This window comes from Herpailurus yagouaroundi, unplaced genomic scaffold, assembly GCF_014898765.1.
Source record: "Herpailurus yagouaroundi ecotype Mexico unplaced genomic scaffold, PumYag 186, whole genome shotgun sequence".
NCBI classification, from domain to species: domain Eukaryota; kingdom Metazoa; phylum Chordata; class Mammalia; order Carnivora; family Felidae; genus Herpailurus; species Herpailurus yagouaroundi.
Window position 1 is genome coordinate 23,296,871 of NW_024412417.1, and position 26,617 is coordinate 23,323,487.

General features: G+C 33.5%; 1 protein-coding gene across 4 annotated transcripts in view; it reads right to left on the minus strand.

Annotated features, from left to right (window-relative positions):
• The window catches only part of CSMD3 (CUB and Sushi multiple domains 3), a 1,253,459-nt gene that overhangs the window by 744,377 nt on the left and 482,465 nt on the right, over positions 1-26,617 (minus strand). For 3 of the 4 annotated variants that reach the window (XM_040494274.1, XM_040494275.1, XM_040494273.1), the window contains exon 7: positions 9,626-9,937. The exons of the other annotated variant lie outside the window; for it this stretch is intronic. In XM_040494274.1, coding sequence (XP_040350208.1) covers positions 9,626-9,937 — 312 coding nt within the window. The remainder of the gene's footprint in view (positions 1-9,625; positions 9,938-26,617) is intronic. 4 annotated transcript variants of the gene reach the window in all.

Genomic DNA, 26,617 nt, shown 5'->3' on the forward strand with positions numbered 1-26,617 from the left:
TCTTGTCAAGGTATAAAATTTAGGACAAAAATTAAAAGTAATAAATGAGTTAAACTTTGACATGGAAATGCTTTCATCATTTATCCATACGTTTATTGATCTTTCCAGTGAAATCATAACTAATATGATCGGCTCAATCATTGTAAGAATTGACAGAGTTAATGATTGTCATCAAGTTGATCCAGAAAACCCATCTGCCCTAAAATATTCTCTCCACTCATGAATTTCCCCCCATTAAAAGCATTCTTACAGCATTAAAATTGGGCTTTTCCTATATCATCTGAGATAGCTTATCAATGTTGGAAACATGTCAAGTGGAGAAGATATCTTGAAGAGTGGACAGAGAACAGGTACTGATTGGTATGTGTTGCTCTCTCCATCTTAATCATCCTCATGTAAATCCTTGCTATTCAGCACATCAACATAACCTGTAGTCCCCTTAGAAGTGCAGAATCTCAGATCCCACCCAATCCCACCAAATCACAATCTGCACTTGAACAAGACTGCCAGGTGATTTGTATCCACAGGGAAGTTTGAGATCCATAGTCTACAACTTAGTCTCCCTGTCTCTATCAACTGTTATTTGCAACTTTGCATATATTACTAATCTATCTGCCTGCTCCTGTTTAATTTTTTTTTAATTTCTTATTGAAATAACATCTGAAAGAAACATACATTAGACAATATCACTGCTAAAGACCCTGCTAAAGACCACCAACGGCTCCTGTCTCATTTCTATTAATATAAAATTCTCTATCTGGGTCCCTGAGCCTACATGATCTGTGGTTTCCACCAATTTCCCACCTCATTTCCATCCATCTCCTCCTTGTCCACTGAACAGCAGCACACTGGGCTTTCCTTTTCTCAAGTAAAATTCAAACTCCTTCTGGCTATTTTCTTTATCTGATATGCTCTCTACTCCATCTTAGCATAGCTGCCTTCTTCCATGTTTAGGTCTCAGTTTAAATTTTACCTCCTCAAAGAGGCCTTCCTGTCCTTCCAAACAAAGGTAGTCACCCATATATCACACAGTCTGTTTTAATATTCAGCACAGTCCTTGCTACCATCAGGTTTTTGTTTATTTGCTTGTTCTCTTTTTCTTCTCACTTGAATATAAACTCAATGAAGCACGGTCTACTCAGTTTTGTTCAATGTTGTTTACTCAAGAACTGGAAGAAAGTCTGATGTGTAAGTAACCTAGTAAACATTTGTTGAAGAAAGAAACATAAGGAAGGGAAGGGAAGGGAAGGGAAGGGAAGGGAAGGGAAAGAGGAAGATTGGCAGGGGAGGGGAGGAAGGTTGGTTGGTTTGTTGTTAAAGAAAAGAAGTGAGAAAAGAAATAGATTGGAAGAAAGAAAGGAAAGGAAAAATAAAGACAGAAAGAAAATACAAAAAGGAAGGGAGGAGAGCAGAGGAGAGGAGAGGAGAGGAGAGGAGAGGAGAGGAGAGGAGAGGAGAGGAGAGGAGAGGAGAGGAGAGGAGAGAAAAAGAAAACAAAAAGAAAAAAGAAAATGAGATACTGAAGAAAGTAACCCTGTCATCTTAAACACAGACTAAAAAGCTAGAATTAGATCCTCAAGTGGAGAGGTTTTAGAATTCAAGGCATATATGTAGGCATTGAGCTCTGGGAGAAATGTACATGTGGCCGATCCCTTATCTATTGAAATAAGGGGAGAGCCAATCTCCAAATTCCTTGTTATGAGTGCTTGCTACATCTATGCTTATTTTAACATTGGCTATACAGTCAGATAATGAGAAGGATAAGTCCATTTCAACTCAAACATCAAGAGGAAATAGAAGATGATGATAAATACATTTAAATAATATATATCTGGATAGTTATAGACAGGATTAGAAGGGACAGTAAGAATCATATTATCAATATACTCTTTGATGCTTAAATGTTTACTAAGTACCTAATTTGTCCATCAAGTATTCTTGAATATAGGGGCACCTGGGTGGCTCAGTTGGTTGTGCAACCGACTTCAGCTCAGGTCATGATCTCATAGTTCGTGAGTTCGAGCTCCGCGTCGGGCTCTGTCCTGACAGCTCAGAGCCTGGAGCCTACTTCAGATTCTGTGTCTCCCCTCTCTCTACCCCTACCCTGCTCATGCTCTGTGTCTGTCTCTAAATAATAAATAAATATTTAAAAAATTTAAAAAGTATTCCTGAATATTTTATTAGTGATTTGGTAATTTACTGCTTCCTGAAGCACACAATCTATATTTGAACAAAACTCAATGTTGGAAGTCTTCTTTATAATAAACTACTGTGGATCTCCCTACGGTTCCATACACCAAGTTCTACAATCTATGAACAAATTTTATCTCTCTTACATATAACAACACATCACACTTTGGAAGACAGCTATAACTCAAACACACTCACCTATCATCCTCATCCTGTAGCAATTCTCTGAGACAGGACAGAGAATTTTTCTCTGCAGTTTTATCCCTACAACTTTTCCTTTAAAATAAACACCATATTATACTTCTTTTGAATTTATCACATGCTTAACAAAGAGATAATATGTTCAATAAAACCCTATTATTTGACGGACATGTATCAGTATCCATAAAGATCTAAGAACCCATCTATAAATTAATGTCTTCAATGGCTATTGTTTATGAAGATTACAAAATTGTTTTATATTTGCAGATCTATACTAAGACTATTAATAGAAAATCTGAAAACAGTATTAGTTGCTTGTAAGCTGTTGAAAATACTCAAAATTCTATGTGTGGCCAAATACCTATTAATGGAAGGCACATAGTAGGCACTCAAGAACTACTACTTTAATACAATAAAGTTTTTGTCATAGTACAGTTTGGGGTTTTTTTTGAACAATGTTGTTACATATCACAAAATTTGATATCTGAAATAAACTAGAAATTTCAGTTTTTCTTATAGTCTGTTTTCCCTTTTTTGTTAAGCAATGTAAATCTGAGATAAGCTACCTTGAAAAAAGTAATAATGCTTTTGTTTAGATTAAAACTGCTGACCTAAAATTAAGTTTTATTCTGAATTAATCATTCTTACCTTAAAGGTGAAAATAATTTTAAAAAAAGTGTTCAGATCAAAAACTTATGATTAAAACAGGCTTTCTTTTAGGCGGCTGTTATGAAGGGGGGGAGTCTACATCATATTCAATTTTAGTTAAACATAATTTCATATTACTTTATAAACCAAACTAGAGCTCTGTTTGATCCTATTGACATGATTAAACATACGATCAAACATACTTTGGAAGAACTGGCTACACTATGTCAACATAAACAGCAGCAATGGCTATAAAATGCTCATAACACATTTGACTCAACAACATGTTATAATCATCTAAGTTAATATTCCACTAGGAAGAACAATAAAAGAGAGCCTATAATTATATACAGATATATGGTAACTCTTCCAGAAGAAAATATCTACATTTTATACTTGAAAACAACAACTACCAAGGCTGATCATTAACAGCTGGCAAAACTTGCCTATGCATTTTAAAAAACAAAGGAATACCCTCCAATATCAATATAAAAGAAAAAATATTAAATTAAATCATGTGAAACAAAACACATTTTAATGACTATTTTTAAATGGTGTGACTATAAATTTCTTGAGGAAGAAAAACCAATTGTGCTTATCATGTATATTACTTTAACCTTAATATCATCTAATACAAAGCTGTGCATACATTAGGCCCTTATAAATGTTAAATAAATGAAAGAATGAATGAATACTACTCTAGCAACATGAACTAGCTTTTCATACATCCTCTTGCAGACCACAATTTTCTCTACAAAATATTGATGTTGTATTATATGAATCCAAAATATCCCAGATAATTCTAGAATATATAATTCTAGAAGTACAGGATACTCTCCTTGCTACTGTTTTAATTATATTATCACATAGGTCCTGCTACTTTAAGTCAATTTTGAGTTGAAATCTCTTAGGGCTATATAATTTAACTATAGGGTTTAAGGATTATTGTAAAAGGTGCTTTAAGTAAATATTAATAAATGATTTCAAAAGAGCTTATACTTAAGGCAAAAATATTCTGGTGAAATTTAAAATATCACTAGATATTATTAGATTATTGACTTTTAAACATCTAGACATTTTTAAACTAAAATTATCAATTGTTTTAAATTATTCCTATGAATGTAAACCTCCATCAAGTATAGTTGAATACTTCCTTTATTTTGGTATAGATTCATGATATTTCTACTTAGCACAAGTATCTATGAAAAGCATTTTCAATGCATCTTTGTGATATAAACACAATTGATTAGTTTGAAACTTTTATTCCTATTTCAAGAACTAGTTCAAATATCCCCTGTGCAGGCTTCCTTGACTTTCTACATTCAGAGGTAGTTATTTTCACTCCTTCATAGAATATCAAAAATATTGTTCTGATAGTGTTTCTCACCAAAATTTGTACAAATTACAAACCCATAATTATTATTTTTTTAAGTTATATAGACTACCTGATGGTATAGTCTGCATCCTTCATTGTTATACCCTTACTATCCAGTCCAATGTCATGCACATAGCAAGAGTTAAAACATAGTTGGTGAATAATAATAAAAATAACAGCAATTTGTATGTGTTGAACATACCTCAGCAACTGTGCTAAATTTTTTCACAAAGCTACCTATGATGCAGGTATTCTCCATTACTAAGAAGTTGAGCTTGGAGAGTTGAGGTTATTACTCAAGGCAAGATACGATAGCTAACAAGGGGCAAGTGTCCACTCATTCTCATTGTCTGACCTCAGAACTAACTTGCGATGGTGGGCAGTTTGGCTTTACCTCTTCACTGGGAGAAAATACCTTAGTTTATTTTAGCATTTCCATCCAATACCATGTTTAATCTTCACAAAAACCCTAATGTAATACTATCATACTCTTTTACAAATATATGGAAATTGAGCTCAGATAGTTCATGTGACCTGCACAGGGTCTCACACATAGTAGGTGGCAAAAGTGGACTAAAATCCAGTCAGTTAAAACTCAATTCTCCTTCTCAGAACTATTGGATGCTAATACTACAGGAAACTGTAGTATTCATAACAGTTTCAAGATGATCTAAACCAACATTGTTTATTAGTATTCTGTTTTTTACTTTTTATTTCAGTGTCAAGAGACTCTTTTTAAACAGAGAAAATTGGAAAGTATTTTCTTTTACTGAGAACAAGTAGAAAGTTAAAAAAAATTAAGAACATAATTGAAATTAAATTACTGATATTTTAACTATAGTGTAATAGGAAAACTAATTGGAATAGTACTGTATCGGCAATTGAAAATATTTTTAATAAACTTTCTAAGTTTGTATCTAATTATTAATTGTTCATGTTACTTATAATAAAGTAACTAGCTATGCTGATTTATCATAAGTTAATACATAGATTTTGAGGCCACACACAAATGTACTAAATACCAAATACTATGTGCAATTTCAATGTCCATGCCTTCTTTGCATTTATAGTGATATTGATGCAAACAGTACATATTTTAATTGCCTCAGATTATTGAAAATAGATAACTTAGGAGCTACTAATCATCAAAAGATATCATAAAGGGACGCCTGGGTTGCTCAGTTGACTAAGCATCTGGCTCTTGATTTCAGGTCAGGTCATGATCTCACGGTCAGTGGGACTGAGCCCTGCATTGAGCTCTGCACTGACAGTGTTTAGCCGGCTTGGGATTCATCCTCTCTCTCTCTCTCTCTCTCTCTCTCTCTCTTTCTCTACCCTCACCTCCTCCAGTGCTCTCTCTCTCTCTCAAAATAAGTACATAAAAATTTTTAAGAAGACATAAAATGAAAATGTAATTGTGAATAAAGAAAAATTATGAAAAATATTAAATTATCATATAGCATAAACTAGTATGGACTGTATACCTCAAAAGAACCTATGCTATCACAAGCTATCATATATAGGATTTAAATGGTAATAACTTTCAGCAAAATAATATCCATGGTATAACATTAACATTTATTCATGTGATATTTGTTGACTTTATAGCTTTCTTGTGTTTAACTGTAAAATCCCTTTGTCTTTATAATTGGATAAGGTCTATAAACAAGGCATTTATACCTAGTTTCATGTTGTGAAATTTGAAGTGGTATAAAAGCAATTTATTGGTTGAATTCATGAGAATATCATTGCCTTTTAGGAATTAAAAACACTAGTATTTTTAGAACTATGACAAAATGAAGTAGTTATCTTTATTTTAATACTAAAATGTATAGATATATGAATATATTGTAAAACATAGTTTTAAGTTTTCTAAAAAATTTAGGCAAATGCTTTAGCTGGTCAGATTTTAAATATTCATTAATTTAGCAAATAGTATTTAAATTCATCTATGGTTCAGAAGCTGCTCTAGGCACTGGGAATTTAGCATGAACCAGACCCACTCACTCCTTACTTCACAGAGGTAAATTTTACAGGACAAGTCATAGGGCTGGTGATTACAAATACAAGAAAAGTACAGAGTACAATGCTGAGTTATAACAGAAAAAAAATCCTAACTTTCCTGGAGGTGACAATTTAAGTTAAAATTTCTAAAGGGAATTAGAATGATCTGGTTGCAAAATGAAAGGAATGGTTCATCAACGTGGCTTCAAGGAGTAAAGAACATGGTGTGTTTGACACTAACAGTATTTATGTTTGGCTAAAAAAAAAAAAAAATAGAGTAACTGTGAGAGTCACACAGGATGGATATGGAGATAGAGACAAAAGCCAGACCATGAAATTTTCTGTAGGACACCACCAAAACTTTGTTTTATTACTAAGGTTGTTGAGGAGCTTTTAAAAGGTAATTCTGAGTACACTGCAGAGAATGGAATAGAAGAATGAAACCTAACTTGTTTTCTCTAACATATCTAGGAAAATTAAGGATTTAGTTTGCATTATGTTTACAGACTCATTTAAAATGTCAACGAAATGACTCACTGTCTGCATAAACCCCATAACTACTTGAATCGCTATGAGCTTTACAAAACTTTCCTTCTACTACCTTATGGGTTTCTCTGTATCTTCCACTCTATGCCAGTCTCTTGAAGAAAAGGGTCATAGCTTATTTATCATTCCTTCCTAGAACAGAGCATGGTACTCAGTAGGTGTTCCAGGAATGTCTGGTGAGGCAGAATTATTTTTAATGAAAGAATAATGCTCTGGGGCACCTGGGAGGCACAGTTGGTTGAACGTCTGACTCTTGATTTCAGCTCAGGTCATTATCTCACGGTTATGAGACTGAGCCCTGCGGGCTCTGTGCTGAGGGTGGAGCCTGCTTAAGATTCTCTCTCTCTTCCTCTGCCCCTCTCCTCCTTGTTAGCATTCTATCTATCTATCTATCTATCTATCTATCTATCTATCTATCTATCTATCTATTTAAAAAGAATACTGCTTTGATGTTAGCCAATTCCAATCTGGAAATTTGGCCCTGCTAAGAGTTAGGTTTTTGAAGTCTATTTTACGTCTGTAAAGCAGCTAAATATTGAGGGTTTTCAAAAATATCGATAGGCATAGGGTGATAGTTCTCTTTTATTTCTAATATTTACATTTTTTAACCCAAAATGTTAAAAAGCTCGAGTCTCAAATATAACTAGCTATCTGAAATCGCTAAAACACTAGATTATTGAGGAAGAGTCAGAAGGACTAATTCTAATTAAAATAGAGATTTGATAAACATATAATAATTTAAGTGACTGAAATAAATGATAAGTGTAACACTCAGAATGTTTTCCATACACATGATTTAAACCAAAATAACTGACGAATATTTAATTCCAAAGTAGATGGCACTACTCAATGGCTACTACCTACAGAAACACTATTTCAGAAAGAATATGGGGGAGGATGAAACATGTATTAGCTCTAAAATAATTATTGTCTAAAAGAGAATTTGAGCACTGATTTGGAATTTGCCAAGGAAGTAATATGCTTAATTAAAATGTACTTGAATGTAGCTCAGAAGTTTAGATTAATTTTCAAATCACGTTATTGAATTTAATAACTGACTACTCTTTATTCTCATTTCAATCTGAATTATTTTTCCCAGTTCTCTAAAATACTAATTTGTAACCTGAGCTTCTCGCATCACTTGATGGCAACTTTGGCTAAAGTAGTGTTTGTTTATTAGTTGATTTATATAACAAACTTATGCTTGAGAATTACCCATCTTTCATTCAATAGGTGGTAAAATGATCAGAGTAGTTTGTCAATTCTAGCTCATTAAATTTTCCAAAGAGAGTGAAAAAACTAAATGGAAGGGTTTTTACCTTAATATTTTAATAATATTTACACTTTTTTTATTTCCTGCTACTAAGAAAAAGTATCTATTTGGTAAAACAAATTATCAATTTTATCATGACTCTTACATTCTTCACTGGGGAAATACTCATGGTAAGGAAGTGAATCGAGAAGCAAGGTGATACTGATTTAATACTTTACAGGAGACTACTACATGTTAAGAATTCAGTTTATGATGCTTATTAAGGAGAATAAAAGTACATTCAGTATGAATTTTGATGGTAATGAGCTTTTGAAATATTTCTATATGATTTTCAATCAGCTATATAAGATGTCTTGATTTTTGTTCTTAATGTATATTAAGCACAGAATGCTTTCCATTACTTATATCATGTTCTGTATAAACCATGCCTACCCACACTACATCAACCATAACCAGTTTGGAGAATATATGATGATGAGTTGGAAATAGAGTTGGAGTAGGTATTTTGTACTTGAAACATGTTCAATTAATTAATATTTCCACTGATGCATATATTGACATAAATGAAATCCCTTTACTTTTTGACACTACATTGATTTTTTTTCCACAAACTGCTCGGTGAAACTTGCTACCAAGAAACAAAAAATATGCTTGCTATGCTTCATAGTTTTGTAAAAGGTAGGCTTATATTAATCAACTAGAAAATTACCAATATATGATTTGGCTTTGTGGCAATGTTTTTCTACAAAAGATTAGAAAGCAAAAGGATATTTAAATATAGAGCCGTAATCTCAATGAATAGCTGTTACCTTTTCAAAATGAGAAATCTCAATACAATCATATAGATCAGGCTATAGTTACTTTATCAATAAAAGAGCCAGCTGTGTAAAATAATCACCAGACAGAATGTTTCCATTTTGCCCATATTATCTATTGTCTTAATTGTTAATTAGCATCTGTGTAACATTAAGATTTCATGCAAATGCTGAAAATTACGACATAGGACAAATCATCAATGTGTAAATATGTACACTTATTGATAGAAACTGGCTACTCTATTTTCAAGTAATCTCAACATCATACCTGGCACATAATATGCAATAGATATTTAGTACTTGTTTTTATTATCCTTTTTATGCATTCTTTCCTTTCTACATTTACCCCCACCCCCGCCCAGTATTTGCATTTCCCTCTGATTTGTATTTTTTAATTTCTGTGTTTTCAAATTATTCAGGGTTTGGCTATAACAATCTATATTTTGCAGCTAAGCTTTTTCCTTTGGCGTCCTACATCCTGGCTCTCTTTCAGCTCATTCTCCAATTCGAATCGTTACCAAAATATAGCTTTGGCTGTAACTAAACGGGCACAAGTAAAATAACATCCAATACCTCTATGAGTAACAACTGCAAGCTCTTTAGTTCTTTCTATCTGTTCAGCATTTCGTGGTCTTCTCCTTGTACTTTGTGTATCTGCTTGATGAGGAGAGAGCCCGTCCTTGGATGTGTTGGGGTCCAGACCTGAATTTCTGAGACTCGAAACTTGCACTCGCTGTTCCTCAGAAAGTCTATGGATGGTGACAGCTGTAACACTGGATACAGTAACATCTGCAGGTGTGCTAGCAACAGCAATAGCACCAGTGGTAGTCCTGTTATGCTCCTCTAACTCACCAGTGGAGGTAGTGTGGGTCAATGTAGAAGAACCTGTGGGACACAGTAGCACTAGATGCTAACTTTTTCTTTTAAATTGTGTTTATTTTTTTCTGATAAGTTTAATAAATTATATTCCCTTCTATTACCTTAAGGATAACCAACACGAAGAGGCAAAACACAAACACGCCCCTAAAATGTGAAGTAACCAGATCCAATGATTGCTTCGTATCAATCAACCTCTGAATAGGTATCACACACAAATATACCACATTTTCACTGTGACACATTAGGGGAGAAAAGGTGAAATAGTAAACCCTTCATGGAGTCCTGAACCAATCTTTGTTCTTTATCTACAGATGAATATTAGCAACAAATGCCTGGCAAGTGACAAATTTTGACAGAATGGGTAACCGTGTAACCACACTTTTCTCAAAAGTATGCTTTGAAGAGTCTGTGCCATATCTGTTCATAATTTCTGGGAAAAACATCAAAAATTTCTATTTTAAGATAAGCAAGTGAAGGAGAATTTAAAATCAAAGCCAAAATTAAAACAAAATGATTAAAAAAATAAAACCCTGAATAACTATTCTATGCAGATGTCTATCTTAACCTCACTTGCCAGAAAGCAGCCAACATGATAAAATATTCAACGCCGTGAGCTATATATGCATTAGGCTCCGGTGGGTTGTTTTTGGAAGTTGGGTAATATACTTCACTATTTTAAAGTAAAATTTGAGATTAACCAATTCTCAGTTAATTAAAATTAATCACTATATTTAGAAAGGATTGAGAATTAACTAATAGCATGGAACTTTTACGCATACAAAAGTAGCTTTAATAAATGGTTAAGAATTCCCAAATATCTCATAAGTGTTTCACAGTATATATTTCTCTACATTCTTAACTTATTAAGGTTTCACTGTAATTTAAAAATAGATTTTTAAAGGAGCTGAATTAGGGTTTTCTTTTTCTCTCGCTTAAACCTTTTTAAAAGATTGTATGTGGTAGTACATAATTCTTACATAATGAAAGAAAGTAGTTTGTCTTTCTTATAATAGAAGTATGAAACTGAAGATATATTTAAAAGGCTCTTGACATCTAAAATGCTTAACAAGAAAAAAAATACTGAGTGTTGGAAGTACAGCTACTAATTAGGAATAATCGTCAGGTCCTGGTTAGAAAACTTCTGAGTATTTTTTAAAGCCAATGAGTGGTATATTTTCATATCCTTGCCTTCTCAATAAACTGCATCTCAAACTTCTGTCCACAGTGTATAATTAGATATTGTAGACAAAAATACATAGGAATAGTTGAACCATTCTGCAAGAGGAAAATAGCTTTATCCCATAATGTCATTTGAGTATGCTCTGCCTTCTTTTTCTTTTTCTTTTTCCCCTCTTGTGTTATAGGCAGGTGAGTGGTAAGATTAGTAATTCTGATTTCTGCTTTCAGCCACAAAAGGACGTCAAACACGGGGGTCCTCTCATTCATAAGCAGCAAAGGGAAACATGTCTGCTACAGGTTCTGCCAGCCTACATTGTCATTAAAATTGAAGCTTGGTTTAATTTGGTTTGGAAACTCAAATGATGGTTGTATTTTCAGGGAGCCAAGGGTAAATGAGGTATGGCAATTATCAGATAATTTTAAAGGCCTTTAATATATTCTAAAGCATCAGTCAGAAAGAAGCTGCTACTGAATATTTATCCAAGTTATATTGTGAAGATTACAATCTCCCTAAATTCATGTTGGTTATGCAAATTGACCAGTAACATCTACTAAGCTAATATTTAGTAAGATTTTTCTTTAATCACACGATTAAGCAATAACTATGTTTACAATACTAACATTTAGTAATTAACCTCATGATAAATCAGACATTTGAAGGGCCCATGTGCTTACTATAAAAACAATGACCTGATCATATTATTCACCTAGGGAGTTTAACTGTATCTTCTACTTTAGAAAGGAAGTAGAAAATCAGGGTGGATAAAAAACTAACACTTTAAAACTTTTCATAACTGTATCATAATTTCCCAGCTTTCAGTTTTAGTTTGAAGAGGAAACTATTTAATTGTAAATATTTGCTGCAAAATGCAATCTAAAAGCATGAAAAATATTAGAATGTGTATGTACTCTATCTCAAATCTCAATGTTCTGACCTTATTCCAAGGAGTAAACTGAGGAGCTATTATATTCTATCATTGAAGTTATTACAATTGATCCCAAATAATCTCATGTGTTTGGGTCAATAACTCTGGGATAATTCTTAACAATGTATCTAAGTTGCTTCTATAACTAATCCTCAAGACTTATAGACCAGTTCCTGACACTGATTTTCTTGAAGACATCAGAGGATAAATACAGTTCCTGACAAAATTTGAGTTAGAACTGATCTTTGTTAGCCTTTAGACCCAGGATTTGCTAACATCCAGTCTTAAAAATCTTCAGTAATAGAACTCCACTTCTGGCTAATGGTGGTAGCGATTCAGTACTATCCTCTTAACCTGAATGCAGAACTTGGTGGAATATTAGAAAAAAGCATTGAAAAACCAATTTATTTAACAACCATAGTCCAACCAGATATATACTTCAACCAGATATTTTACTAACTAGTGTCTATGTTTTATGTATATTTTGTGTTCATATTCTTTCTTCCTCATACTAGAATGCAAGCTCCCTAAAGATTGAGATTTTTGTATATTCTATTCATTGCTGAATTACCTAATATCTAGAACAGTGCCTTGTACACAGTAGATGCTCAAGAAATATTCATCAAAAGAAAGAATAAATGAATGAATCCATTTAATAATAATTCTAAAATAATATTAACAATAATAAAGAGAATACATTTCACAAATGAAATATGATAATTGCTACCATGGCAAAGTCATATCTCAAACAGTATAATGAACGAAGAGAAATTCTAAAGGGAGGAAGAATAATAATTTTGTTTTTAACTTTCAAAGGCATCATTTTGAAAAAGTGTGGAATCTGAAGATTTATTTGCATGAGTTACTTGAAGATTTGTGTCATAATTCGCAAACCTTAAAAGATACAATGTTCACATGAAATGAATTTACTTAGAATGTTCAAATTTCTGTAGAGTGAAGAATAGTTATATGTCAAAATAGCAGGAGACAGAAGTGCATCTAAATGTAGTTAAATATGTTTGATATATAAAATGGAATAACCTCCATAAAGAAATAACATCGGTTTCCTCTATAAGGCAATAAAATCATCCATCACCATACAGTTATATCATATATTATATAATCATTTTATCTAAAATGTAGACCAATTTAGAATACTGGTTTTAGTACCACTTTAAATTGGCAGTGTGTGAAACACAGATTTTTAAATTGTCAAAATGCACCATTTACCATTTAACAGTTTAAAAACACTCAACATTTTTGCATACATAACTGTTTTATGAGGTAATTGCCAATGTTAGAAAAAGCTTTGGGATTCTGTATAGCAACAATCCGTCATTAAATATATTATATAGCTAACTCAATGTTAAAATATATTTTGTTTTATTTTTTAAAAATTTAAGTATGCTACACAATTAAGTAAACATGATCTTTGATAGCACAATATTAAATGCATATGTTACACAACATACAACCCCAATTAAGAAATAAAATGTACATCCAGAAAATTCATTCTTCGTTTGAAATTAAATTATGTATACAAGATGTAGTTTATCACAATTAGATTATCCTGTCATTAAATCTCTTGAGATATATTTAAAATTAGATGTTTACAACATAAACACAGGTCTAAGGTATATTTTATTAATATTCTTTAATAAAACATTTCTCAGTATAACAAAAATAAAATGAAATGGTTTACATATAAACATGCTTCCCTAAATCATAACTATGTGCCATATTTGGAACTATGATAATGGAAAGTGACATACACTACACATGTAAATTGGTAAATTTATTTAACAGGAATCCTTACAATATTAAATTTGGATTACATTATGTATTATAATGAGAATTGTGTTTTTGAAGACTTTCTTATTTCAACAACATCTTCAAGAGACTAAACATAATTCATATAAAGCCATTTATAAGTGTGTCATTTAGAAAGTGTAACCAAAAATTCTTTCTGCAATTGAATTTTAATTTATTTATGATTAAATTTTTAGCCTTACAGATTTTTAAAACAATTTTGCTTCGTAATTATTGTCTAACTCACCACAAAATTGAAGAGCAGAATGTATTGCTAAAGATATGAGTGGATGGCCCAATATGTACACAACTACGTAAGCACATGTTAAAGATAATTGCATATTCAAAGAAGTAGCTTTTAGATATTTATGTTTGGCATGTTATTTTATATTAAAATATACATCCTGTTCCATTAATTTTAGTATTCCAGGTGAAACATTTGAATGAAAGTTTAACTAACAAAATAATTCTAAATGAATAATTTTGTGACATTACGATATATAATGAAGGAAAATGCAATAAACATTTAACATGAAAACATGCAAAAGGAAAAATATACAAAATAACATCAAAATAAAATCTAAATACAACTAATGCAACAATTCTATTTGAGCCATTATTTAGATATTCTATAAATTTTAGCATATGTAATTTGATTTATATGTTACATTTCTTTAATATTACTTGGACGAAACTTAAACATGTTAATAAGTGAGGCAACTCTTGCAAACTAATTGCAATATGTGCAAATGAGGCAAATAAAGTCACTGCTTTGTGACATGCTATAATTTTCAGGAAGCATATTGCAATCAGGTATATAATTTGGGTATTTTGCATTTTAAACATTATTAATTCCAGTCTGCTAAAATCTCTAAAGCTCAGTATTTTACAGTACAAATTAGTGGATGTGCTTGTACTATGAATATTCAACTGAGAGAAGAAATGGGTAAACTGAAATGGAAAGTAGCCTTTAAACTGTAAAATAAATATAAATGATCTACCTTTGGTTAACTGTTACCTAATATAAAATGATCTTTCTGACTAGGAGAATTTTAAGTGAAACAATCCTGGAAAAAAATAGTTTGTAACTTAGTTTTAAAGAGTTGGTCTCGATTATAGTTTTAATCTTAAATTAAAATGTTGTATTTGTGCTAAAACTACATAGGATTATGATCTAAAAATAGCTAAATAAATGAAAATAAGATATTCCTGATTATAAGACGCAGCTCTAAGTAAAAAAACATTCTACCAATTAAACTATGACATAACAATGCAAAAACTCTGTCACCTGCATCCAGATTGCTGAGATGTTAAAATGTGAAAAGATACTGATCATGATAGACTTAAAAAGAAATCAGTAATTCTAGACACAGACTTTCTATGATCACAAATTAATTAAATAAATTAGGTGTGTATTAATTTACAAATAGAACTGAGAGTTCAAATATAATTTATCTTTCTGAGTTGATTGATTAATGAATATGTTTCTATTTATGTTATATATTTCTATTCAAGTTTCTAAGCATTAAATAAGGAAATCAACATTAAATTTTGCAAATGGCTTTGTTACTGTTTATCAGGTACAAGTGATCAGACTGATTTAATATGCAAAGTGACTAAATAAACATTTGGAGTCTAAGCTGAAACTGATGATACATCTACTAAATTCACACTTCCTGAGAGTAAATTAATAATTATAAAACAAATATGCAACAAGATATTTACTAATGTTAAGTTGTTTACATGCAAAATAAAAACCCCACATTCTGAATTGTTTGAAATGTTGATAAACCCATATGCCAAGCAGCCATAAATACCTTTATCTAAATGAAATATAGAAAATATCAAAAGTTTTAGAAAGTATATGGAGAGTACTATATAGGTCCACCATGAAAAAACTATATATAAAAACATATATATGATAAATATATATTTATAACATATATATTATAAATGTCTGAATGTTATAGTAAATATCATCACAGTTTTACTATAAAAATGTGAGAAAATAGACATCTCATTATTAGTACTAAAAGAGCATACTAGGGAAAAAAAAACTTTTTTAAACAGACAGTTGGAAGACTCGTAAAGAAACTCTCTCTCTCTTAAAGGACCAATTCTTGTTTGTACGTAGTTGATTAAAATTGCAGAATCAGATGTTCTCATCATTTATTCCTTTTCAAATATTTTGGAAGGCTCAACTATGTGTAGCAGTGGGTCATAGGGGTAATTGTTTTAATGTGCCCAAACACACACACCACTGATAGGAATAAATACACACAAAATACAAACTGAATCTTTAGTGTAACTAAGCATAACGTTCTTCCCTAAAATAACAATACTGACAATCAAACTTAAAGACCTGGGTTTTGAAATAAAATTGATGGCACCCTTGTCACATTTGATAAGAATATGAACAAAGGGTATACTGCCCTTCCACACCTTTCTAAAACCATCTCCTAGAATGTCAACTGTTAGATTTCTTTCTTGCCACAGCTCTTATCTCTCAGCTCAAGTAGAAGTATTTGTCCCTCAACAAACAAAATGTAACTGAACACAAACTTGTTTCACTTCCTTCCACACAAAAGCTTGTGGAATAGCTACCAGTTCTTTGGAAGATTTAAAGGTGTTATCAGGAAAAAGGAGTACTAATATATTTAATTCCAAAGTGTTAACATCAGGAATTCCTTCACTTTCAGAGTCTTGCTGTCTCTGATAATGGATATGTATTAATAGATTTTTGGAAGTACAAAGTGTGTCTCATATGTGTGCACCCCCCACGTCTTCTTGAATGTTTAATGAGTATGTGAGAAATGAATGAACGTGGCTAAATGTACTACTCTCTTCTTTCTAAAAATTATTTTACTTTATGTTAGTATTTATTGAGGGTTAAATGTATTTTTAAGGATATAAATATAAAAAATTGAGCCTCTCCAGATGTGTTCAAACAATACAAAAAACACTCCATTATAATATAACTGCAATTTATATGGCATATACTAGACTAGAAGGAAAAGAGAGGAAGGAACATCTAAGAACACATAAATCACCCCTTCATTCTGTGTTTTCTCAAATGCGGGTAGCATATCCCTTCTCTTCCATTCTCCAGCATCCTTTTCACTCCCCCACCCAAATAATCTTTTAATGACGGCATTATGAAGGAGAAAGGAAAGAAGTAAGAGAAAGGAACCGGTAAGGTTACTCTTTCTACCAATCATGGTTGAAAGGAAAAAATAAGAGGCTTTATTCTGACCCAGCCCATCATGTCCCTGAGTCTTTCCCACCTTGACTATCTGACTGCATCCATGTTTATTGTCTATTTCCTTCTCTAGTGGTCTTCTAGTTTGCAGGGGGCAGAGGTGCTTCATTTTCCATTAATTTTAAGTGTTCTTTTTTAGAAAATTTACATAACTCTGGCTTTATTTTTTTATTTTTTATTTATATTTTTAAATATGAAATTTATTGTCAAATTGGTTTCCATACAACACCCAGTGCTCATCCCAACAGGTGCCCTCCTCAATGCCCATCACCCACTTTCCCCTCCCTCCCACCCCCCATCAACCCTCAGTGTATTCTCAGTTTTTAAGTCTCTTATGGTTTGCCTCCTTTCCTCTCTGTAACTTTTTTTTTCCCTTTCCCCTCCCCCATGGTCTTCTGTTAAGTTTCTCAAGATCCACATAAGAGTGAAACATACGGTATCTAGGTATTGCTCTCTGAAGACTGTCCTCTTAGACACAAATACCTTTCTGGTTGAGAGAACACACACACCAGAATGACTGCCTAACCATTCAGTTTGAATTCGTTTATTGCAAAGTTTTCTTCTCCTCAAAATAAATAATAGGGACACGTTGAGAACTAAGTTTTTGAGGAGTGTGAAGCTTGTGGTAGATCATTGAATGCTCCTGGTTGAGGGATTTATCATAAATTGATATCTGATCCCATGTGACTGTTATATGATGGGAAGTCCTGGGTTCATTACAAGCAAGTGGGGCATAAGGGAGGTGTGGGCGGGTAGGAAAGGGCTGACATTCTGAAGGAAAGACTATTACAGTATTGATTGCTGAGAGGTTGCTGAGCAACTGGTGAGTATGTGCATAAATATGCTAAAGTAGAGCAGCCTAACAAGAAAACGAAGCCAAGAAAGGTCTGATTTTCCTGCATCATACACTCTCTAAGACACTTTTTATTTTATAGCAGCTAATTAATTAGTAGCAGAATGATTTGCTTGAAAATGGGTGCCAATCTTGGCTTTAAAAAGTTGCATTTTGGAGGGAAAAAAACCCTTCAGAAATAGTAAGAACCTATAGAGTTAATCTTCAAAGACTACTATTAACCAGAAAGGCACATATATTACACAGTACATATTGGGGTTTATGTATAATTCTCTGTTAGGGTACTTAAAATAAAAATTTCTATATTGAGAGGTAAATCTTTATATTCCTTCATGTAATTACCTTGCAAAGGTCCACCTTTCTTTCCTTCTCTTTCTTTCTTTACCAAAAATATATTTCATTTCAAGACACTATGCAAAGACTGTCTTTTTTTTTTATATGAAATTTATTGTCAAATTGGTTTCCATACAACACCCAGTGCTCATCCCAAAAGGTGCCCTCCTCAATACCCATCACCCACCCTCTCCTCCCTCCCACCCCCCATCAACCCTCAGTTTGCTCTCAGTTCTCAACAGTCTCTTATGCTTTGGCTCTCTCCCACTCTAACCTCTTTTTTTTTTTTTCCTTCCCCTCCCCCATGGGTTCCTGTCAAGTTTCTCAGGATCCACATAAGAGTGAAACCATATGGTATCTGTCTTTCTCTGTATGGCTTATTTCACTTAGCATCAAAGACTGTCTTTTAATAACATCAATAATATAAAGATACAAATACTCTAAAAATTATAGCTGAAATTTGCATGTATACTTGGCTTCAAATATGTTTTGTACTTTAGTTTAATTATAGAAATCGATGTGCTAAAATTGAGAGATAAAATGTGGACATCTGACTGAGGAGCATCTCAAAAATCATCCACTCTAACATTGTGACATCAGGCCAACTCTCTTTAACACTTCCTACTCTAAGAGTAGAAAGTTTGATGCACTGGGTGATACATATCAGAAGGTTAATTAGAACTTCCTTCACTCGAATCTTGCCTGTGGAAGAGACATATAAGTTTGTGTTTTAAATACAAAGGAATCCCATCTCTTTTAGAGTAGAAGTTACTTGGAAAGACAGGAAAAACAAGAGCAAAATATTAACAAAAAAAGATTCAGCAAGGGGCTTGGGGTTTTTGTAACGTTTTTATAGATATTGGGGAAAAACTTTATCTTGTATTTATTCAGGAGAAAGCAAATGTTATTTACTTAATAAAATCTTTCTTTTCCCCATCGCTTCGATGCCAAAGAAAGTGAGCATTTTTCCCTTTCCTATGTTGTAGTAGCATTTCAAATACTGACTTTAAAAGTGGATACATCTCGGGGCACCTGGGTGGCTCAGTCGGTTGAGCGGCCGACTTTGACCCAGGTCATGATCTCACGGCTCGTGGGTTCGAGCCCCGTGTTGGGCTCTGTGCTGACAGCTAGGTGCACGGAGCCTGTTTCAGATTCTGTGTCTCCCTGTCTCACTCTGTCCCTAGCCCACTCGCATTCTGTCTCCCTTTCTCTCAAAAATAAATCAACATTAAAAAAAACCAGAGACATCTCATCTTCCCTTTCCCTCTTTTTTATTTCACAAACATGAATTAAATGATGACAATTCATCAAGCACAAATACACCCCCCCAAAACACACACACACACACACACACACACACACACACACACACACACACACTTTTCTCTCTTACAGAGATCCCATCCTTGCCTTGCAAGTAAACTTTCATGAATTTAAAAAATCAGTGCTATGTGATATATTCAATGAAAGATACATAAAGAACGATGAAAATATAGCTGGAAAGCCCTTTGCTATGTTTCCAAAATGGAAAAGTGTGTCTAGTGAAAAGATGTTGGAATTGAGTTTAAAGGATGAGCAGATTTTGTCAGATATTTTAGGAATAAAAGAACATCCTAGTCAGAGGTAACCATTTAAGAAAAAGGTGTGGCAGGGGAAAATGCAAGACATGCTCAGCCAATTGTAAATTATTTGATACAGCAAGAATGAAGAGAGAGTAAGAGCAGATTTGATAGGTAGAGACCAATGTTTGAAGAGCCAAGAAAAGTCAACTTCAAAAGGACACCTGAAAAGATGAGGCATCACTGAAGAATATTAAGCAGGAGACTGGCACAACAGGATTGTCATTTCAGAAGCATTGTAATTGCTGTAATGTGGAGAAGATACTAGAGTTATGTGGACTAAAGGCGGGGCAACTCTTTAGCTGACCCCCATAACATGACTATGAGCACCTTGATATAGGGTTGCTAGATGGAGTAAATAAAAACATAGAACACTCCGTTGAATTTGAATGTCAGATAAACAACATCTGTCTTTTTTAAAGTACTTCGTATACAACACTGGGGACAGATTTATAATAAAAATTATCCACTGAGGGCGTCTGGGTGGCTCAATCAGTTAAGGGTCCTACTCTCGATTTTGGCTCAGGTCATGATCTCATGGTTCTAGAGTTCGAGCCCTAAGTTGGGATCTGTGCTGACAGCAAGGAGCCTGCAAGGGATTCTTTCTCCCTCCCTCCTTCCCTGTCTGCCCCTCCCCTGCTTGTGAGAGTGTTCTCTTTCTTTCTCTCTCTCTCCCAAAGTAAATAAACTTTAAAAATAAAAAAGAAGATATTAAAAAAATATATTTACTGTTTATCTGACATTCAAATTCAACCAGGAATCCTGGATATTATCTGAAAGCAAGTCAGACTTACGAACTTTGAAAATTTCTGCATAGCAAGCAAGTTAAAACTATTAACAAATATTGATCCATTTAATGTAATGTGCTTTGATTGATCCTATGAAGACTTATGAAATGCAGAGAGTAGGCATGATGACATCATAAGAACATCTAGACAAAATTCATACAAGCATCTTTTTATGAAATGAAAACTAAAAAGAAGATAAGTTGAATGAGGTATGCTAAGACATTTTATTCCACTTGTATTTAAATTCTATATTCTTCATTTTAGTATTAAAAATAGCTAATACTCTAGCCCTTTTTCATTATAAACTGCAAGTTCTATACTTGAGGGAGAAAATAATATTGAGAAGTAAATCTATAGATGATTCATACAAAACAGTGCCAACTTTTTTATTAATGCTTCATTCCAAAGAAACCTGAATTGAAGATATTTCCTGCAAGAACTTAATGGACTTGGAATTGTATCCAAGCAATAGAAATGGTAATGAATAATGAATAAAAATATCATTCTCATATTATCAAGTAAGCCTTTTGACCTGTTAATCTTTTCCCATCCTTGTTTTTTTTTTTTTTCAGATGGTAGAAACTATAAAATGAAAGTAGAAAATTCAGTTATCTCTCTTTGTTATATATGTATACACACACATGTGTGTGTATATCTATCTATATACACACATACACACATATACATACTGATATATACGAGAGGAGATACTTACAGACACTTTAGAGAGAAACCATATATACATGCATATTATATTTAATTCTATAGAAAGACACATATATACATTATATACATATATATATCTATATGCTCTGAATTCTGAAAAGGTTTCTTTGAGTAAAGATGTTCTATTTGATCAAGATCACATACATTTTAATTGGAAAACTTTATGATGAAAACGATTAATTAAAACAAGGAAGGTTTCTTACCATTAAAGTGGTTTTAAATATCTGAAAGTTTTATATCTAACCTAATGATTTTGCTATATTACAATTACAGGTAATAATGTGAACATCCAATCATTTTTCTGAAGAATATTTTTAACTTTCATAAGGGTGATAGAAATTTGCTCTTCTCACTTGTGGGATGGTGTCTTTGTATCACCGCAAATTTCTGAGTGGAGTTGATTAAGACACTGTAAACATATTTGCATTCCAATATGTTTACCTGAAATGACTAGATAACAAAACTATTTATAAAGAGCAACAATCATTTACTGAGTACAAATTATGTTCTAGACACAGCTGTAATTAATTTATTCCATCCTCAAAAGTACCTGTAAACGGAGGATATTAAAGCTTAAAGCAGCTTCCATAATACACGGACTCACTTTGCTAGTAGGCAGAAAGCTGGGATTTGGACGTAAATTGTGTACTCCCAAAACTACAATCCTAACTCTTGTGAAATCAGTAACCTCTGTTTAGTCTCCCCAATATAATACAGCATGTGAACACTTGTGTCTAAATCCACATGTAAGTTATTTATTTATGTTTTGTTTTCATTATATTTCTTCCCAATCACTTTCTTCTCCAGCACATGTCTGTTTCTAGGTTCTTCTTACAATTCCCTCGCCTCAGGGCAAGAAGGTTCTGTAGGCTAAAAGGGAAATTTGCTGTAATATCTCTCCATAACTTTTTTTTTTAATTTTTTTTTCCCAACGTTTATTTATTTTTGCGACACAGAGAGACAGAGCATGAACAGGGGAGGGGCAGAGAGAGAGGGAGACACAGAATCGGAAACAGGCTCCAGGCTCTGAGCCATCAACCCAGAGCCTGACGCGGGGCTCGAACTCGCGGACCGCGAGATCGTGACCTGGCTGAAGTCGGACGCTTAACCGACTGCGCCACCCAGGCGCCCCTCTCTCCATAACTTTAATTTCCTAACAGCTTAGGCCTCTTCAGGGGATTGTGTCAAATGACAGGATAGGGGGAATGACTAGGGTAAAGGTTGAGGGGCCAAGGAGAGGCAATAAAGATAACACACACATACGCTTCCTGATGCATTGCAGGAAAGTGGAAACATCCAGGAACCTGGACTCTCATCTTTGGCTAAGATACTCATCTCAGGCTTGTCATGGGAAGTTTAGAACCATTTGACTTCAAGTGAGTGAAGTGTGTGCTTGAACAATGCTGACTGAGTGCCTTTCTCCTTATTGTCCATACACTGCAAAGGTCCCTTGGATTCTTGTGCAACTTGAGGGAAGAAGAATGTGCCAATATTTCTTCCACCCACCCTCCACAGTGACCTGGACAAAATTTTTCTCCTGTTAGATACAATGGTGGCTCTCAAATTCACTCGAATTTGAAAGAACAAAGTGACATTTCTTGCCCAAGCAAGTCTGTGGATAAATTACCTCTTTCAGTTGCAGATCTAGCCAAAATGCACAGCATGCCCTAAACAGCCTGTCTCCTTGTTGTTTTTCGTTTCAGGTTGACATATGATGTTTCTGTGTTTTTACTATTTCCTCCTCTAATATTACAGTTTTTCCCTGATAAAACCATTCTTAGTAATCTAGTTTCACTTATCTTTAAGTATTATCTGCTGCTCAATTGTTAAAAGACTCACATTATCACCCCCCAAGGTTTCTTACCATGTTGCTAAACTGGATCCCCCCCTTTTTTTTTTTTTGGTTTATTTTTGGTTGTTTGCTTTAAAGCATGAACAAAGCTTCTTTAAACTTCTGGGGCTAAGTTTTACCTACATGACTTCTCTAATCTTCAGAAAATTTCATGGAAGGTCTTTTTTTTTCCTGAGTCCCACATATATTGTATTATTCATGAAGAGTAGATGGTTTTCTAGGACTTGTCCTACAGACCCAGGAATCAATTAGTTTTCAGCAACTATTCATCACTGATTCAAAGTCCTACTAACCATAGATTCTAACAACTGCCAATCATTTTCTTCTTGTAAGTTCCATGATAAACATTTTACATTTAATCTTTGTAACAATCATAGGGCATAGATTATAATTCATATAGTCAAGGGTAAATACCTTGATTAAGGGCATTCATTCATATATTCACTCATGTATTTATTCAACAAGAACTTATTGAGCACCCATTCCGCACCAGGCACTGAATGATGACAGTATGTTTCCTAAGAGAGATTACATTTAAGTGAGGGAGACAACGAATGTACCGATTAATATAATAGCTGGTGGGGAAACGCAAAGTGACATTTGAGCTAAAAACCTTAAAAATGAAAAAGTGAAACATAAAAATAAAATACCTGATAGATCTGGCTGTTTTATCCAGACTGTCAGGTTCTATAGTTTGTATTGTTAATCTTTGTGATACACTGCTTCCTACTCAGTTATGACTTGGGCATTTCACTTTATATAACTATGTTTCATGGTCTCTTGTGCTCTATATTTCTATGAAGTAACATGTATTTTAACTCAAGATAATATATTTTGATAATAAATTTTAAGTATGTGAGTTCCACATGTCACCAATAAAAATTAATAGCATCACTATATTTCTTCTTTTCCATATACACATATATATTAAATGGCTACTCTTCACTAGCCACTGTTATGTGGTAGGATATTACAGTGAGCAAGAAAGATGATGTAAATAGAGACACAAGAGAAACAAAAAATATGACTGTATTATGTTGGTATGTTACGTTAATGTTGCCACAAATTCTTTGCAGGCCTTTCTATCAACAGGTAGAGTCTATTTCCTCACCCCCTGGATCCAAGCTGACTTCATGACTTGCTATGACCAACAGAGTATAGCAGAAGTGATACTGTGTGAGTTCTTGAGCGTCAGTTCCAAAAGGTCTTGTCATTTCCATTTTTGCTCACTTGGGATATTTCCCTGAGACAGCCACGTAAAAAAGAATGTCTAGACTATTAGAAGACAAGGGGCACAAGGAAGGGAACTGAACTGCCCCAGCTGACAGTATTATGAGTGAGGCCATATTGCTCCAAGCATCCCAGTCAACCCCCCAGCTTAATGCAGTGACACATGAGGGTGGAGATACATCCTGAACACCAACAAAATTATGAAAAGTAATAAAGCATTATTGTTTTAAGCCTATAAGACTTAGGGTAGATTTTTCAAGCCATGGTTAACTGACACAATAAGTGAAATACAGAGTTTTACAGGAGTATATAACAAAAACACTAATCTAATCTAGTCTTGGAGGTGACTTGACAAAGAGAAGCTTTCTGGAGGAAATATTTTATATTGAAATAAGAAAGATGAATAGGGCTTCCAAGGTGAAGACAAAGGAAAGAGATGGTCCAGAAGGAGTGTGCCACATGCATAAAGGCATATTCTGTTAGTTTCTCAGAGTTAAAGGCCATTTAATATGTGTAAAGCATAGACAGCAAGCAGGAAATCACAAGAATTGAAGCTAAAAATTTAGGTAGAAGGCATTTATGAGAATATGGTACAGTAGATATGGTACAAGGCATGGGAAGATATTTGGACTTTCTTTTGAAGTCAACAGAAATAGTTCCTCAAGTCCACTCTCTCCAACTAACACCATATTTCTCCCATCCCTTTCACAGAACCAAACATGGTTCTTAACAAGAAGGTGGTATAGTAGTAAGATACATTCTGTTTCCACCAATGGAAAACATAAAAAGATCTCTTGAGTTAAAAAGCAAATTTTTAGTATTTATTAAATGGGGTCAGTTGGAGTCTTCTCAAAATTGAAAATTCGTAGATATTTGACTCTTTAATCCACAGTCTTCTATGTTTTCATTCATTTCCCCCTGGTTTCTATTTTTCAATTTTCTAATGCCATGCCAGCGGCTTCATCAATTCTTCAAAATCTTAGGTAGAATTCCTTGTTGAATTAAAAATGTACTTCACTACAAGGCCAGTCAATGTCTTTTGTTAGAGGATGAAACTTATGTTGTATAATATAACTAGTTAGAATTTTTTCATAGAATTGGGGGAATGTCACAGGACCTCAGAGCTCATGGTCATCCCATAGAGTCACCTATAGTCTACCTGCAACAGTAGTAAGCTCAAGTGTATCTTTATGTTTGATTATAAAATATGTTCTAAACAATTGCATTTTACTTTGAAAAGATGATTTTTTGCTATAACATGTCACCAAATCTATGCAGTTCTGGCTTTCCTTATAGAGAATAGAATGATTTTATATACAGGTGAATAACTTCTAAAATTTAGTTAAGATGAAACTTTCATATGCCTTGAAATAAACTGGATTGAAAAATAATACCTCAAACACATAAAGTGAGGTTTGCAGTACAGAAAAGAAGACAGAAAATGTTATTCTGTGATCCTAAAATTGTATATATACATTATGCGTAGTGTATTTCCTTGAGTGAGGCCACTCAAAGTGATTATGCTAATTCAAGTTCATTTAGCTTTATTTTTTAATTATTATTATTATTTTCTATTTTAGAGCGAGAAAGAGGGTGAGTGCAAGTGAGAGAGAGGGGCAAAGGGAGAGAGAGAGAGAATCGTAAGCGGGCTGCATGCTCAGCGCAAAACCGGACATACGGCTTGATCCCAAGACCCTAGGATAATGACCTGAGCCAAAATCAAGAGTCACTCAACTGACTGAGCCACCCAGGTGGCCCTGAATGTCATTTATAAGGTAACTACATTTATCCTTTCCTTGTTGCAAAATCTGATTTCAGATGATCTCTGACATAAGATGTTTCGACCTAGCATTTTTTTTTTTTTTTTTTTTTATGGTAAGATGGTGCAAAAGTGATACGCGTTCAGTAGAAACTGTCCTTGGAAGTTTGAATTTTGAGCTTTCCTCAGCTGGTGATGTGGGCATGATCGTCTCTTGTGATGTTGGGCAGCTGCATGTAGCCACAGTTCCCAGTCAGCCATACGATCACAAAGGGTAAACAATCCAGACATTTAAAACCACTTAAACCTGTACCCATACCACCATCCTGTTTTTCGTTTTCAGTACAGCATTC